The sequence below is a fragment of the Parasteatoda tepidariorum genome, chromosome 9 (assembly GCF_982258835.1).
Source record: "Parasteatoda tepidariorum strain Cologne lab strain chromosome 9, Ptep-v5.0, whole genome shotgun sequence".
In the NCBI taxonomy this organism is placed as follows: domain Eukaryota; kingdom Metazoa; phylum Arthropoda; class Arachnida; order Araneae; family Theridiidae; genus Parasteatoda; species Parasteatoda tepidariorum.
The window spans coordinates 42,658,759-42,670,944 of record NC_141763.1 but is presented as its reverse complement, the minus strand read 5'-3'; the positions used below and the strand labels follow the sequence as shown (position 1 = coordinate 42,670,944).

Here is a 12,186-nt window from a genome sequence, read left to right as displayed (position 1 = left end):
GATTTAAAGTTATTTATTAATTTTAGGAAGTAATGATAATTTGTATAATAATTATAAGACTCTTTTCATTATAATTTATAAATAACAAAATGCTTATTTCAAAAAAATATTGTAAATTTGTAAATGATGTAGATATGCATTGCACCCTTTGATTAATTATTTTCAAACCTTTTTACTGATTATACATTTTGAGAATACTTTTGAAATGTCATATGAATACGAACTGTTTTTAAACTGCTTTGCACTTATTGCAGAGGTTAGACATTCGAGGTCGCATCAAGGTGCTGCACGGCCAGAATCACAAGACGGAAGACCCTCCTCTTGCCCTCTTCGCTGTGTGCACACCTTTCGGTCCTCCTTCCCTCTTGGAGATGCCCCACAAGGATACCATGTTCAAGAGCAAACACAAACTTGACCTTTCTCTAGTCTCTTTCGACCAAAGGTATGAACCACATTGAACAACACAAAACAACCATTTTAAAACATATTTATCATGTTAATTTATAATTCCAAATGAAAGACAATTTAATATATTAATACCCATATTATCCTACGACTAATTATGCAGTTAACTTGGTTATCCTTTTTTCAAATACATACAAAGAAAATAAGAGTTTTCCTTTCAGATAAAATTATGGTTGAATAAAGACAGGGCATAAAATTACCAATATTAAAATTCAGTAAAATTTTTACCCTGGGTTCTTATGCTAAATATATACTTTGACATTTCAAACACAAACGTGTTTGGATTATGGCGGAGATCGATGCCATCTGCATAAAAAGCCGCGAACGAAAGGTAATTTCTGCCATTTATAGCTACTGGCCATATTATGAAAATCCTTGCCATCTGCACAAAAAGCCACGATCGAAAGGCAATTTCTGCCATTTATAGCTAGTGGCCATATTAAGAAAATCCTTGCCATCTGCATAAAAAGCCACGATCGAAAGGTAATTTCTGCCATTTATAGCTAGTGACCATATTATGAAAATCCTTGCCATCTGCACAAAAAGCCACGAACGAAAGGCAATTTCTGCCATTTATAGCTAGCTGCCATATTAAGAAAATCCTTGCCATCTGCATAAAAAGCCGCGAACGAAAGGTAATTTCTGCCATTTATTGCTAGTAGCCATATTATGAAAATCCTTGCCATCTGCACAAAAAGCCACGATCGAAAGACAATTTCTGCCATTTATAGCTAGTGGCCATATTAAGAAAATCCTTCCCATCTGCATAAAAAGCCACAATCGAAAGGCGTCTGCCAGACTATTACTGGATTATTCTGGCCTCACCAAGGAGGACATTTATGCAAATCTCTTCCAAGTCATTGACTTTCTTCGAGTCAATAGTCTTTTGGACCTGGTCTGACTTCCTCAGACTTTGGAGTATTAGTAACAACAACTGATACCCTATCTAATTGGAAAAAAAATGAACCGTATGACAGAATTTAATAAATTCAACTGTTTTGTGATTTTAAACGTCCGCAACTTTAATAGCGTGCTATAATAGGTTATAGGTTGGAAAATATTACCATCCTTCCTAAACTTTATTACTCGATAGTAGAGTTCACCTGGTGTGGAAATATAATTCAATTTATCCTTTATCATGGTTACCGCAAGTTTGCTCCGTGTTATAGAATAAGGTACCTATTTTATGGCTCAAAGTTGAACCGATTTTTCTGAAAGTATATCTGATGAGGCTGTATAAGATTTAACTCAAGCACTTTTAACCTGCATCATGATTTTCCAAAATCGGTAAGGTTTAATAGTGTGCAATCACGATGTGGAATTTGTAAATTTGCTTCGAAAATTTCTGTTTTATAAATCATCTACATGAATCATACATATGGGTATCGTATATACTAACCACAGCTCAAAAATTAGGCGAACATGAACCATAAGACAATTTGCCTTAAATATATCTGACAATCTGTTCGCTGTTCCAGATAACATCTCGAACTCAGTCCCGTAGTGACAAATAAAAATGTGTCTGATAAGCACTATTCCCGTGGTGTCGGGTAAACAAGATTTTGCATATTTAAATATTAAATAATGATCAGAAAAAGATAATGCTGATTGTATAAATTGTGCACATTTTGAGATTTTTAATTTTAAAATTATCTTCATCTAATTTTTTTAAACGATTTCCACATTGTAGAAAAACTTTTGTAACTAAGTTTTTTCTAACTTAAGTAAATCCCATGAAAAAACAACTTAATCAATTTTTAAAATTTTTTTCTCTATTTTTGTGCAATTTTAACGCTTCAGGACTGTTGAAAAGAGAATGAAAGGCTACCACAGTCCCGCACGCTCCGAGTTCATACGTACTAAAGAGTACTCATCCGTACTAATACGAGAGTTGCGAATTGAGATCACGTCCGCGTAATCTAGGGACACTAGAACCAGAAATGCTCGTTTCATCTATATCACGCAATCACGTACATCACGGTCCTGAAGGGATTAGACAATATATATCTATTATTTTTTTCTATACTTTCTGGAAGTTATTCCAAAAATTTCATTAATATTAATACTAAAAAATAAAAAGGAAAAATAATATACGGTATACGGTAAATGCATACGGTATATATGTGGTATAAAAGTAGCAGTATTGAATAACAACTAGTGGGCTGCGGCCCCTGCTCAACAACTCCCAAAAATTGCTACGCAGTCTTATATGGTTTGCTTCGCAAACCAAGCTCGCTTCGCTCGCTACTAACTTAGGTACATTCAAATGCACAAATTCTAAGAATTCAAAACAATCATTCAAATCCATATAACAACTCTTTTTTTTAAAAAAATTACATCTTTTTAGTAAATACTAAGTCATTAAAATAAATTTGAATTCAAATAAAGACTCATTGACTGAGACTCATTTTTCAATGAATAACTAATAACAATAATAAAACAAATAAATTCGTGATATAAATAAAAAATCGTCAAATAAATTCGTAATACATAAATTCTTGAAAAAAAGCGCTTTCGACAAAATACTAAAATAGAGATCTTTCGACAAAGACTACTCACTTCTGCCTATTAGTTGATAGCTATTAGTATGAGATTGCCGCAGCTGAATTTTTATCTCAGTTTCCGTTTTTAAAAGCGCTATATGTTGAGCCACCTCACCTAGATTTGGCATGTGACATTTTTAGCGGCAATCATTGGTCGATTTTCTAGCGTTGCCATTCGGGGAGTTGTAATGAGGCTTTTTTTTGTCGCCGTGTAAGAGAAATATATATATATATATTTTTTATTTATAATAATTTTAATTCATTATATTGATTTCTTTTCCAGGGCGAAGCAAGTGTTAGGCTACTCTGACACAGAACTCGCCGATAAGGGCTGTTATGACCTAGTCCATTATGATGATCTCGCTTATGTAGCTAGTGCGCACCAAGAATGTAAGCATTATTTTTAATACTCAATTTGAGTGAACAATACAGAATCTGTTTCTTAAATGGTTGAACCCCACCATATCACTTCAACTTATGAGGTAGACTTAAAAGGTTATTTAGTAGACTTAATGAACTCACGATTGATGAGCGAATTTAATTTATTATGTGATCAATAACTCCAACAGATCCCTTTTAGAGACACCTATTGTAAGTAACCAAATGAACGAAATTAAATAAAAACTCAAAATGTAAAATTAAAATTTCGATGAATTACTTCAGATATTATTCTGTAGACATACTTTATTTCATGGATAACATGAATTTTAATTTCATTTTGATATAATTTTTAATAACTTTTTTCAACCTTTAAACAATATTTTTATTGAAGTATTAATAAATGAAATAAAACTCTACTAAATGCATTAAAGTACGCATTTCGGTTTTGCTTGAAAAGTTTGTCAAATATAAATGTTGCACTTTCTCACTCACTGATATGTTTAAATTTGAACATAATGAAATTCGTTGCTTTTAAAAACAAACTTACATTTAAAAAAATTGCATCAAGTATTATTGTTTTTGCCTCAAAATTCGAGATAGTTGAAGTTGAATGATATTGATAGAATCAGCTTTAGAATACAAAATAATTATTTTTTTAACTGAAAATCACTTTATTGACTTGAAAAAATTAACCTTTCTTCAATACCTGTATCAATTTTATGTTCCAAGTGTTTTTAATATGTCCTCAATTCAATTGTTTTGAAAATGTCGTTAATCCAAGTGTTTTTTAAAATGTCGCTAAACATGTTTTTCTAATAATATACTTGGTATAAGATATTACTAGTAAGTTAGTTATTGGTTGCAAGTTATTAAAGCAAATAAGTTATTGGCTATAAGTTGTTAATGAAAAATTATTTAATTTCTATAAATTATTAAGGATTAGCTAGCTAGTGACTGCAAGTTATTACTGTGAAATTAGTTGATGACTATTAGTTAAAGTTATTAATTGTATCAGATTAGTTGATAGCTACAAATATATTAATGGCATTTTTTAATAGCTAGAAGGTATTAGTGTCATATTTTAGCAATAAGTTTTTAATGGCAAATTAATTATTTGTTATAAGTTATGAATAATTGCTCGCAAATTATTTAATACCATGAGTTATTTATAGCGAGTCAGTTATTGGTTATAAGTTGTTCATGACGAAATAATTCCTTTTTTTAAAACATTGAAAATAAATTTGTTGAAGACTATAAGTTGTTGTGAAATCAGTTAATTGTTATAAGTTATTAATATAAAATTAGTTAAGGTTTAGTTAAGGTTAGTTAATAAATTATTAATGATCAATTTTTGTTGCTACAAGTGATTAATGGTAAATTGTTTCATGGTCGTAAATTGTTAATGGCGAATGAGTTAATGACTATAAATTATTAATAACAAGTTAATTAATGACTATAATTTATTAATGGTAAATTAATCAATGGTTATAAATTATTAATGACAACTCAAAATTAATTGCAAGCTGTTTAATGACTGTTTGTTATTGCAAATTTTAAAAAAATTTGTCGGACTATAAGTTGCGCTCTTGGAACATAAAAATTGTTTAACTGTCATTAGAAAGATCCAACTTACAAATATCCAATTTCAAAGAACGATCTAACTTACAAAAAGTTGGTTTGGAAATATTAGGTTTTGCTTCAAATTTCGTATATTGAAAATAATCCTAATAGCACATTAACTTTTTTGCAGTACTTAAAACAGGAGCCTCTGGTTTGATAGCATATAGGCTAGCAACAAAAACAGGATCCTGGCAATGGCTTCAAACGAGTGCAAGACTTGTATATAAAAATAGCAAACCAGACTTCATTCTTTGCACACACAGACCTCTCATGTAAGTTTAAATGCATTCAAGTTTTATTTTCCTATTATAAAATGTAGAATATACAGTGCGTAAAATAACAAACAGAACGTCTGAATAACTTTTGAACATTAGGTCGGATTTTCATGTACCCAAATGGGAGTGGATAATGAACAGGTTAACTAGCGTAATTAGTGTTCGAGGAGTAGATAATAAATAGGTTAATTTGTGTAAATTCTAAAATATATCGGTCGGAAATAGTTTCTAAGTACACAAAAAAAAATTACAAATTTGCATACCTCTGTTTTAATCTATCGGAATCTATTCGACTAATTTCGGTTCATTTGTGGATTTGGTCATTCAAAATTGCATTGGTTCCAACTTTAATAAAATAAGAACATTTTTATAAATTATAATTCAATTTTGTTACATTTATGAAATGAATAGTATTAAACAAATAATATTAATCGAATATTTCATGCTTATAACGTAGTACTTATCATTTAACGCTTACAAAAAGTATTCCATTTTACTTAAATTGTTCAATAACGTGAAGCACTTTATGAATCTGGTACCTTATCATATGAATTCTGAAATTCTCAATGTAAGTTAAATACTGTAAAACTTAGGATTTTCCCAGAAAGATGTTTGTAAACCAAAACTTGATTGTCAAAGTGAAATATCTGATTAGAAATGCTTGAAAAGCAAATGATTTACTCAGAATAAGAAAATATTTACTATTCAAATAGAGTCATAAATGCAAAATACGTAAAATATAAGTCGGCTTGTTGTATTATCTACCTCTCCTTATATATGTCCATCCATTTTAGGCCTATTTTTATTTATTTATTTGAACATGTCCTACTTTGTCATCAATGGTTTTAAGCAATCAAGTCATTTCTAATCTTATTATTGTAAAGTCTCGTCCGTTTTTCAAGTTTCTTGTAAAGTGCTTACTTTTCTTGTAAAATATTCGCTAGCCAAGATTCCCCTGAACATAGAAAAAAAAACTTTTTCAAATATTTTTGTTACTTTTTCACATGTAAACACCAAGTAACTTCACATGTAAACTCCAAGTTAAAAATAATGCCATGCTATGCAATAAATTTTTTTTTGACTGAAACTTGGGTTTATAATTTTGTTTGTTTTTAAACAGGGAAGAAGAAGGTCGAGATCTCCTTGGAAAAAGAACAATGGACTTCAAAGTCACCTACTTAGATGGTGGCTTAAATTCCTTGAACGATCGGAGTGGTCTTCTCTCTGACAGTGACTTTGTCCTCCGCTGCCAGAGGACAAAGAGATACAAGTCACAAATTAGAGACATCATTACCACGTGCAGAAAAAGAAAAAGCCCAGTGAATGGACCACCATCTACAAGCTCTATTGTAGGAGGCGCATTGCCTGATACATCGACTTATATGGACGATGCTGCTGCAGCTGCAGCTACTGCAGCCGTAGTAGCGGCAGGCTATAACAATGTTTATCCTTATGGCACAACAGACAATATGAATGGTTTAAGTGCTTCTTACGGAGCAACGGCTTCAATGCCACAAAACCTATTTTCAGCTGCCATAGACAATACGAGGTTTATTTCTGCTGAGAACTTTCTTCACTATAGACCTATAGGAACTTATTATCCGGACTATGCAGTCGCGCAGTATCCATCTAATGGTTTTCTGGATGTGGCTGCCTCTGCAACGGCAGCCAGAACGTGTTTCGGCCCGAGTGCTTTTCAAACAGATTCTGCTAGCCTTCAGCTAAGCAACACCAAAGAAGATAAACTATACCAATGTCAGATTGAAGCGGCAAAGTTTGGCGTCAATTCACCATCTCCTCCCCAGCAACACATAGTGAACAATAAATCCCCACCATCGTCCAACTGCTGCGACAGTGTACCTTCCTACATGAATGGGGTGGATCCCCTAAGGGGGTGTTTGGTGAATAATAATGGAGTGGGTGTCCAATCGTCTTCATCTATCTTACCGGTTACGTTAGATCACCATGATATAAAAGTTCGAGATCTCACATGTACAGGAAATTTGGCATTCCCTTTACATACCCTCACCACGAACAGCGAGTGTATCAACAATGGACTCAGTGGAACTAAATCCAAAAACACTTTTAATGGAGGTCCGAATAGCATCTTAATGACTATTCGAGATCTACCGCATTGGCCTAAAGAAGAAAAGATCTCATCACCTTACGACAGTAGGCATAATATGCTTGCGTGGAATAGCAGAGATGCACTCTCTGTGGACTGTCCAGCAACAAGCTCCTCCTCTTTCACCACTTATGACATGAAATCGTCCCGATACGGGGATGGTAAGCAGGATGGTGAAATAGGTAATGTGACCAGTTCACCTTGCAAGTGGAGTGGGAGTGCGGCTGCACCCAAATCTGCTTCACCTCATAACAGTACCAGTCCAGCCAGTGGTAAAGTGGCTCCCCAAGTCACTTACAGCAGCACGCCATATACTCAGGACATGCGGCTAGAGGTATGAACTCTTATATCTCATATTTAACTATAATAAATTTCGAATTCATTTTAATTAATTGAAAGATCTCATTGCTATTTGCACTGGCAAGACAATGGGAAAAAATTCACAGATGCGCTTACCAAAATAGTCGGCAGAACCTAATTGTAAGGCATTCAACGTTTGACGCCCAACGTAAATCATCTTTTCTATTTCTGTGATGCTACACAAAATGTCTTTTTAATTTCTGTGATAAATGCTTGCCGTCATCTATCGTACGTATAGTTGGAGATTTGTTTTTTGATTTTTTTGAAAGAAGAATCTTCACTTTCTTGGCACATCTTTCCAGCGCAAATGGTTAATACCCGTTTTCTTTTATCTAATTTTAGCCTGTTATATTTCAAAAATAATCAATTTTTAAGTAATTGAGAATTTCAATTTTATTGCTTTTTTCTTAAATTATAATTTATTTCACATTCCTAAAGCACATAAAAGAGGTGGTCATTGATGACTCCTTAAACACACCAATTTCCAATTGAATAATATCACGAAGGAAAAAAAACGGTTTGTTCAGCAAGAATGCAGTTAAAGTGCTTCGCAACGAATACCAAAATAAACTCTCAGAGGATTAAATTGTATCTGATTTTTGAAATTTTTTAAAGGTAGTAGTATCTACTTTGTTATGCAAGAAGAGTGACGGAGCCTTATTGTTTCCATTCGAATTATTTTACTCGATGTCAAAATCTATTAAGGCATTAAAAAAACATATCACATTTAGTTGATTCGTAAGATTTAGTTCTCATAATTGTATTTATGCAGTTAATGCCAAATGTTACGGCGTCTGTTTTTGTTAAAAATTTGTCTGATTTTTTTTCTGTCAATTGATTTTAGTTACAGCAATTGACTCTTACGTTAACAACTTTACTGTACTATAGCAATTTTTTATGAAATTTCATTCTAAAATTTAAACTATCAGAAAACTTTTGAGCTTTCCTAACTAGTGTTTAATTTGTTTATCTATTTTTCAGCTTCCACTGGTGAGGTCCGATATCATACGACCATCTTCCGTCAAACAAGAAGGAAACCCACTCTTATCCATATCTGAAGTAACGAACACTTTATTGGACCATCACTAGATGGCGCTCTCTACACCAGTGAAACAGCACCAAAAAAGTGACCTTCATCTACAGTCATTTGGAACTCTTCATCATTTGTAAATTACATTGAAGAATATTATTATAGCAAATGAAAAGTAGTGCAACGGATTGAAAATACTACTACTTTCTCGGTGAAGAAAATACTGAAAAATCAGAAGACCGTATTTCTAAAATAAAAAAAAGTTAACAAATGTAGTTAAGTTTTTAACGTAGTAAACTAAGAAAATTGAAGGCTTTATTGTGCCGTAGAATCTGATTAATTCTCTTAATTCAGTCAATTATAATAATTTAAAATTTTTATAAAATTTTGTTGAGTTGAAAAATTTATATTGTGTCATGGTGAAATTCAAATTTTTTTTACTAACTAATCTATCAATATATTGTGCTATAAATTAGGTATAAATCATAGAGAACAGAGAAGAATCATAGAGAATCATAGAGTATAAAACCAGTTCTGAACAAAGCCAGCTTAAATTTAAAATCTTTTTTTTCTTAATTTATATAAAAACTAAAATGTTTTTTCTATAAAAATAACTTTAAAGCTTTTTTTATCCCTTTTAAAAAATTTACCAAAATTAAATTTAAAATAAAAAAAATCATGGTTTTTGTATAATTTTTAAAAATGTATTGAGCAAGCATTTAAAGGTACCGTTTGATTCAATACTTTCAACTTATGATGAAACCATTGTAGCTTATAATGAGAAAGGATCTTTGTGCAATGTCTCCACTTTTTATGTTTTCTTCTAACAAACGAAATATGGTAAAATGTGTAAATTGAATTTGATAAAAATTATTTTTTTTGTTCTTTAAAAAAAAAAGCTCAAATTAACTCTGAAGTGTTGTGGTTTGTGTAAAACTTTTAAATATGTTTTGAGCAAGCTATACATCAGCCGTTTCATTCAATACTCTTAAAATAAAATTAGCTTTTCTTCTTAAAGCCATAAAAAATTAAAATAAATTTTAACATTTTAAATTAGCCTTTCATAACAAAACTATTTTAAGACACTATATCCATATTTTATAATGAATGAAGATATTACCGCTAATCATTACAATGTGTCTATTAATAATAATAGTATATAAAAACACTTTTACAAGTAAAAGCTTTATATAGATATAAAATATTAAGTAAGGGCAAAATATATGTATACATTGAATAAAAATCAAATGTTTTTTTAATAACAATTTTTTTTTAAACCGTTGTAACCGATAATGAAAAAGGATCGTTGGGCAAGGTCTTTCTTTTCAATATTTTCTTCTAATAGAGAAAATGTGGTAAAATATTTAAAATGAAATATATAAAAATGGATTTGATAAGAATCAATGAAATCAAAGAAAATATTGAGCAATAGCAACTGTAAAAATTTTTTAAAAAGAAGCGAAAAACATTATTATTGTACAGAGAATGTGTTCAAAATGAAACTATAGCATTTTCATGACACAAAACCAGTTTTTTTGTCTGAATTCTCACCCTTCTTCTTTTTTCTATACATATCCTATATGTTATGTTATCGAGTTAGCATTTCTATCCTCTTTCACACAGGCACATTTTAAAATCGCTTAGAACTTAACTTGCTTATAAATTCACAAATTATTGAAGAAATTCTGCAAAATTTTAAAAATAGAAAAAATATTTTCCCCCAAATATATTTAACTTATACAATAACATCACCATTCATGCGTTTATCAAAGACTTGTACAAAAGAATTTTTTGAAACATTACATTTTTAATCTATTTTATCTATTTTGTATTTTTTTAGTTATATAAATACAGGTAGGTGAAAAATTAAAAAATAATAATTAATCTATGTTTGACACCTGAATTATTGAATATTAATCAGAGCATTTTGAATCAGATTTATTAACAGTTTAAGTACCAAACAAAACAATATCTAGGGCAAAACTTTGTACCTTATAAGTTGTAAAAATGACTCTTAACTTAGGCTTTCCAGCGCATTAAAAATAAACCATTATAGATTAAGATGAAAAATCGATATAACTGAAAATAAATTTGAAAAATATAAATAGTGCTTTACTGTGTTTGAAATGAATCAATGTAATCTAAATTGTTGTGTAAAGATGAAATTATATGTGAGTACACAAAATATAAATTTCTGATATTACTCAAATAGATACATTTTGTAACCCGTTATTATAAGTTTTTTGAACATTTTCGTAGAATTTCAATATGGTTTTCTAATATATTTATAATTTATTTTAAAATAAGGTTTTTTCGTGTAGTTAGTTATTTTCTTAGATTAATATGCAATTCTATTTGCTTGCATTATTTAAAATGATCATAAATGAATGAATGATGAAATAATTTAAAATAATTTTTAATAAATGATTCATTCATTGCATTTATTTAAAATAATCAGTCATGACTGATAAAATTAATAAAAATAAATAAAAATTTAACTAAGCTCTTAAACCCTACCGTCTACAAGTAGTGTATCATTAATTCGAAAAATCAATCATCTGGTAAATATATGACTCTGAAAACTTAAGACTTCTTTTAGATAATCTCATCCTTTAATGTTAGATTTATTTATCGTCTTTTCAGTTAATTATTTCATCATTACAAGCCATGTTTTTTATCAAAAGTTTATTATTTATCAAAAATTAATAATCATATGCAAAGACATTCAAATAACTTGATCCACCATTGGTTAGTTGAGCTAATTATTTTATTATTACGGGTAATTAGTTTCTAATTCAAAGTTAATCATCACATTAAAAAATTAGATCCCTAAAATTTGTGCCTCCTCTGAGTTATCAATTCTTTTAATAACTTAATCAATTCTTTTAATAACTTAATCAATTCTTTTAATAACTTAATTCTTTTAATTAACTGTATAACAGTATAGTATTAATACTTCAAAATTAATATTAATATTGGAAAAATAATAATAAATTGTCTACGAATAAGACGCAACAAACATGTACTTCGATTAATATCAATTAATCGTATATATCGATCAATTAATCTTGAGATTCATTTATAAGGAATTCAGCTTATTGTTTTAATACTACAGGTAGTGAGCTATTGTATTCGAAATCAATCATTAGACGTTGAATACCTTGAAAAATCGATCCATCCAATTTGAATTCTAAAACATGCACTTCTTTTGTTAAGAAAAAAAAACATGTACTTTTTTGGTTAAATACCAATTAATTAAATCCGAGATTCCTTCATGGTAAGTTCAACTAATTATTTTAGTATTATGAATAATGCGACATAGGATTAAAATTAATCATCATATGCTAGAATTAGACGGGTTAAGCTTAGATGTCTGAAAAATTCATT

At 30.1% G+C, this 12,186-nt stretch overlaps 1 protein-coding gene across 1 annotated transcript in view; it reads left to right on the top strand.

Annotated features, from left to right (window-relative positions):
- LOC107457394 (uncharacterized) overlaps positions 1–10,482 on the top strand; it is a 166,276-nt gene extending 155,794 nt beyond the window's left edge. Inside the window, exons 7-11 of the mRNA XM_087151674.1 lie at positions 255–442; positions 3,292–3,398; positions 5,140–5,281; positions 6,405–7,743; positions 8,751–10,482. Coding sequence (XP_087007800.1) covers positions 255–442; positions 3,292–3,398; positions 5,140–5,281; positions 6,405–7,743; positions 8,751–8,858 — 1,884 coding nt within the window. The 3' untranslated portion in view covers positions 8,859–10,482. The remainder of the gene's footprint in view (positions 1–254; positions 443–3,291; positions 3,399–5,139; positions 5,282–6,404; positions 7,744–8,750) is intronic.
- The last annotated feature ends 1,704 nt before the right edge of the window (positions 10,483–12,186 follow it).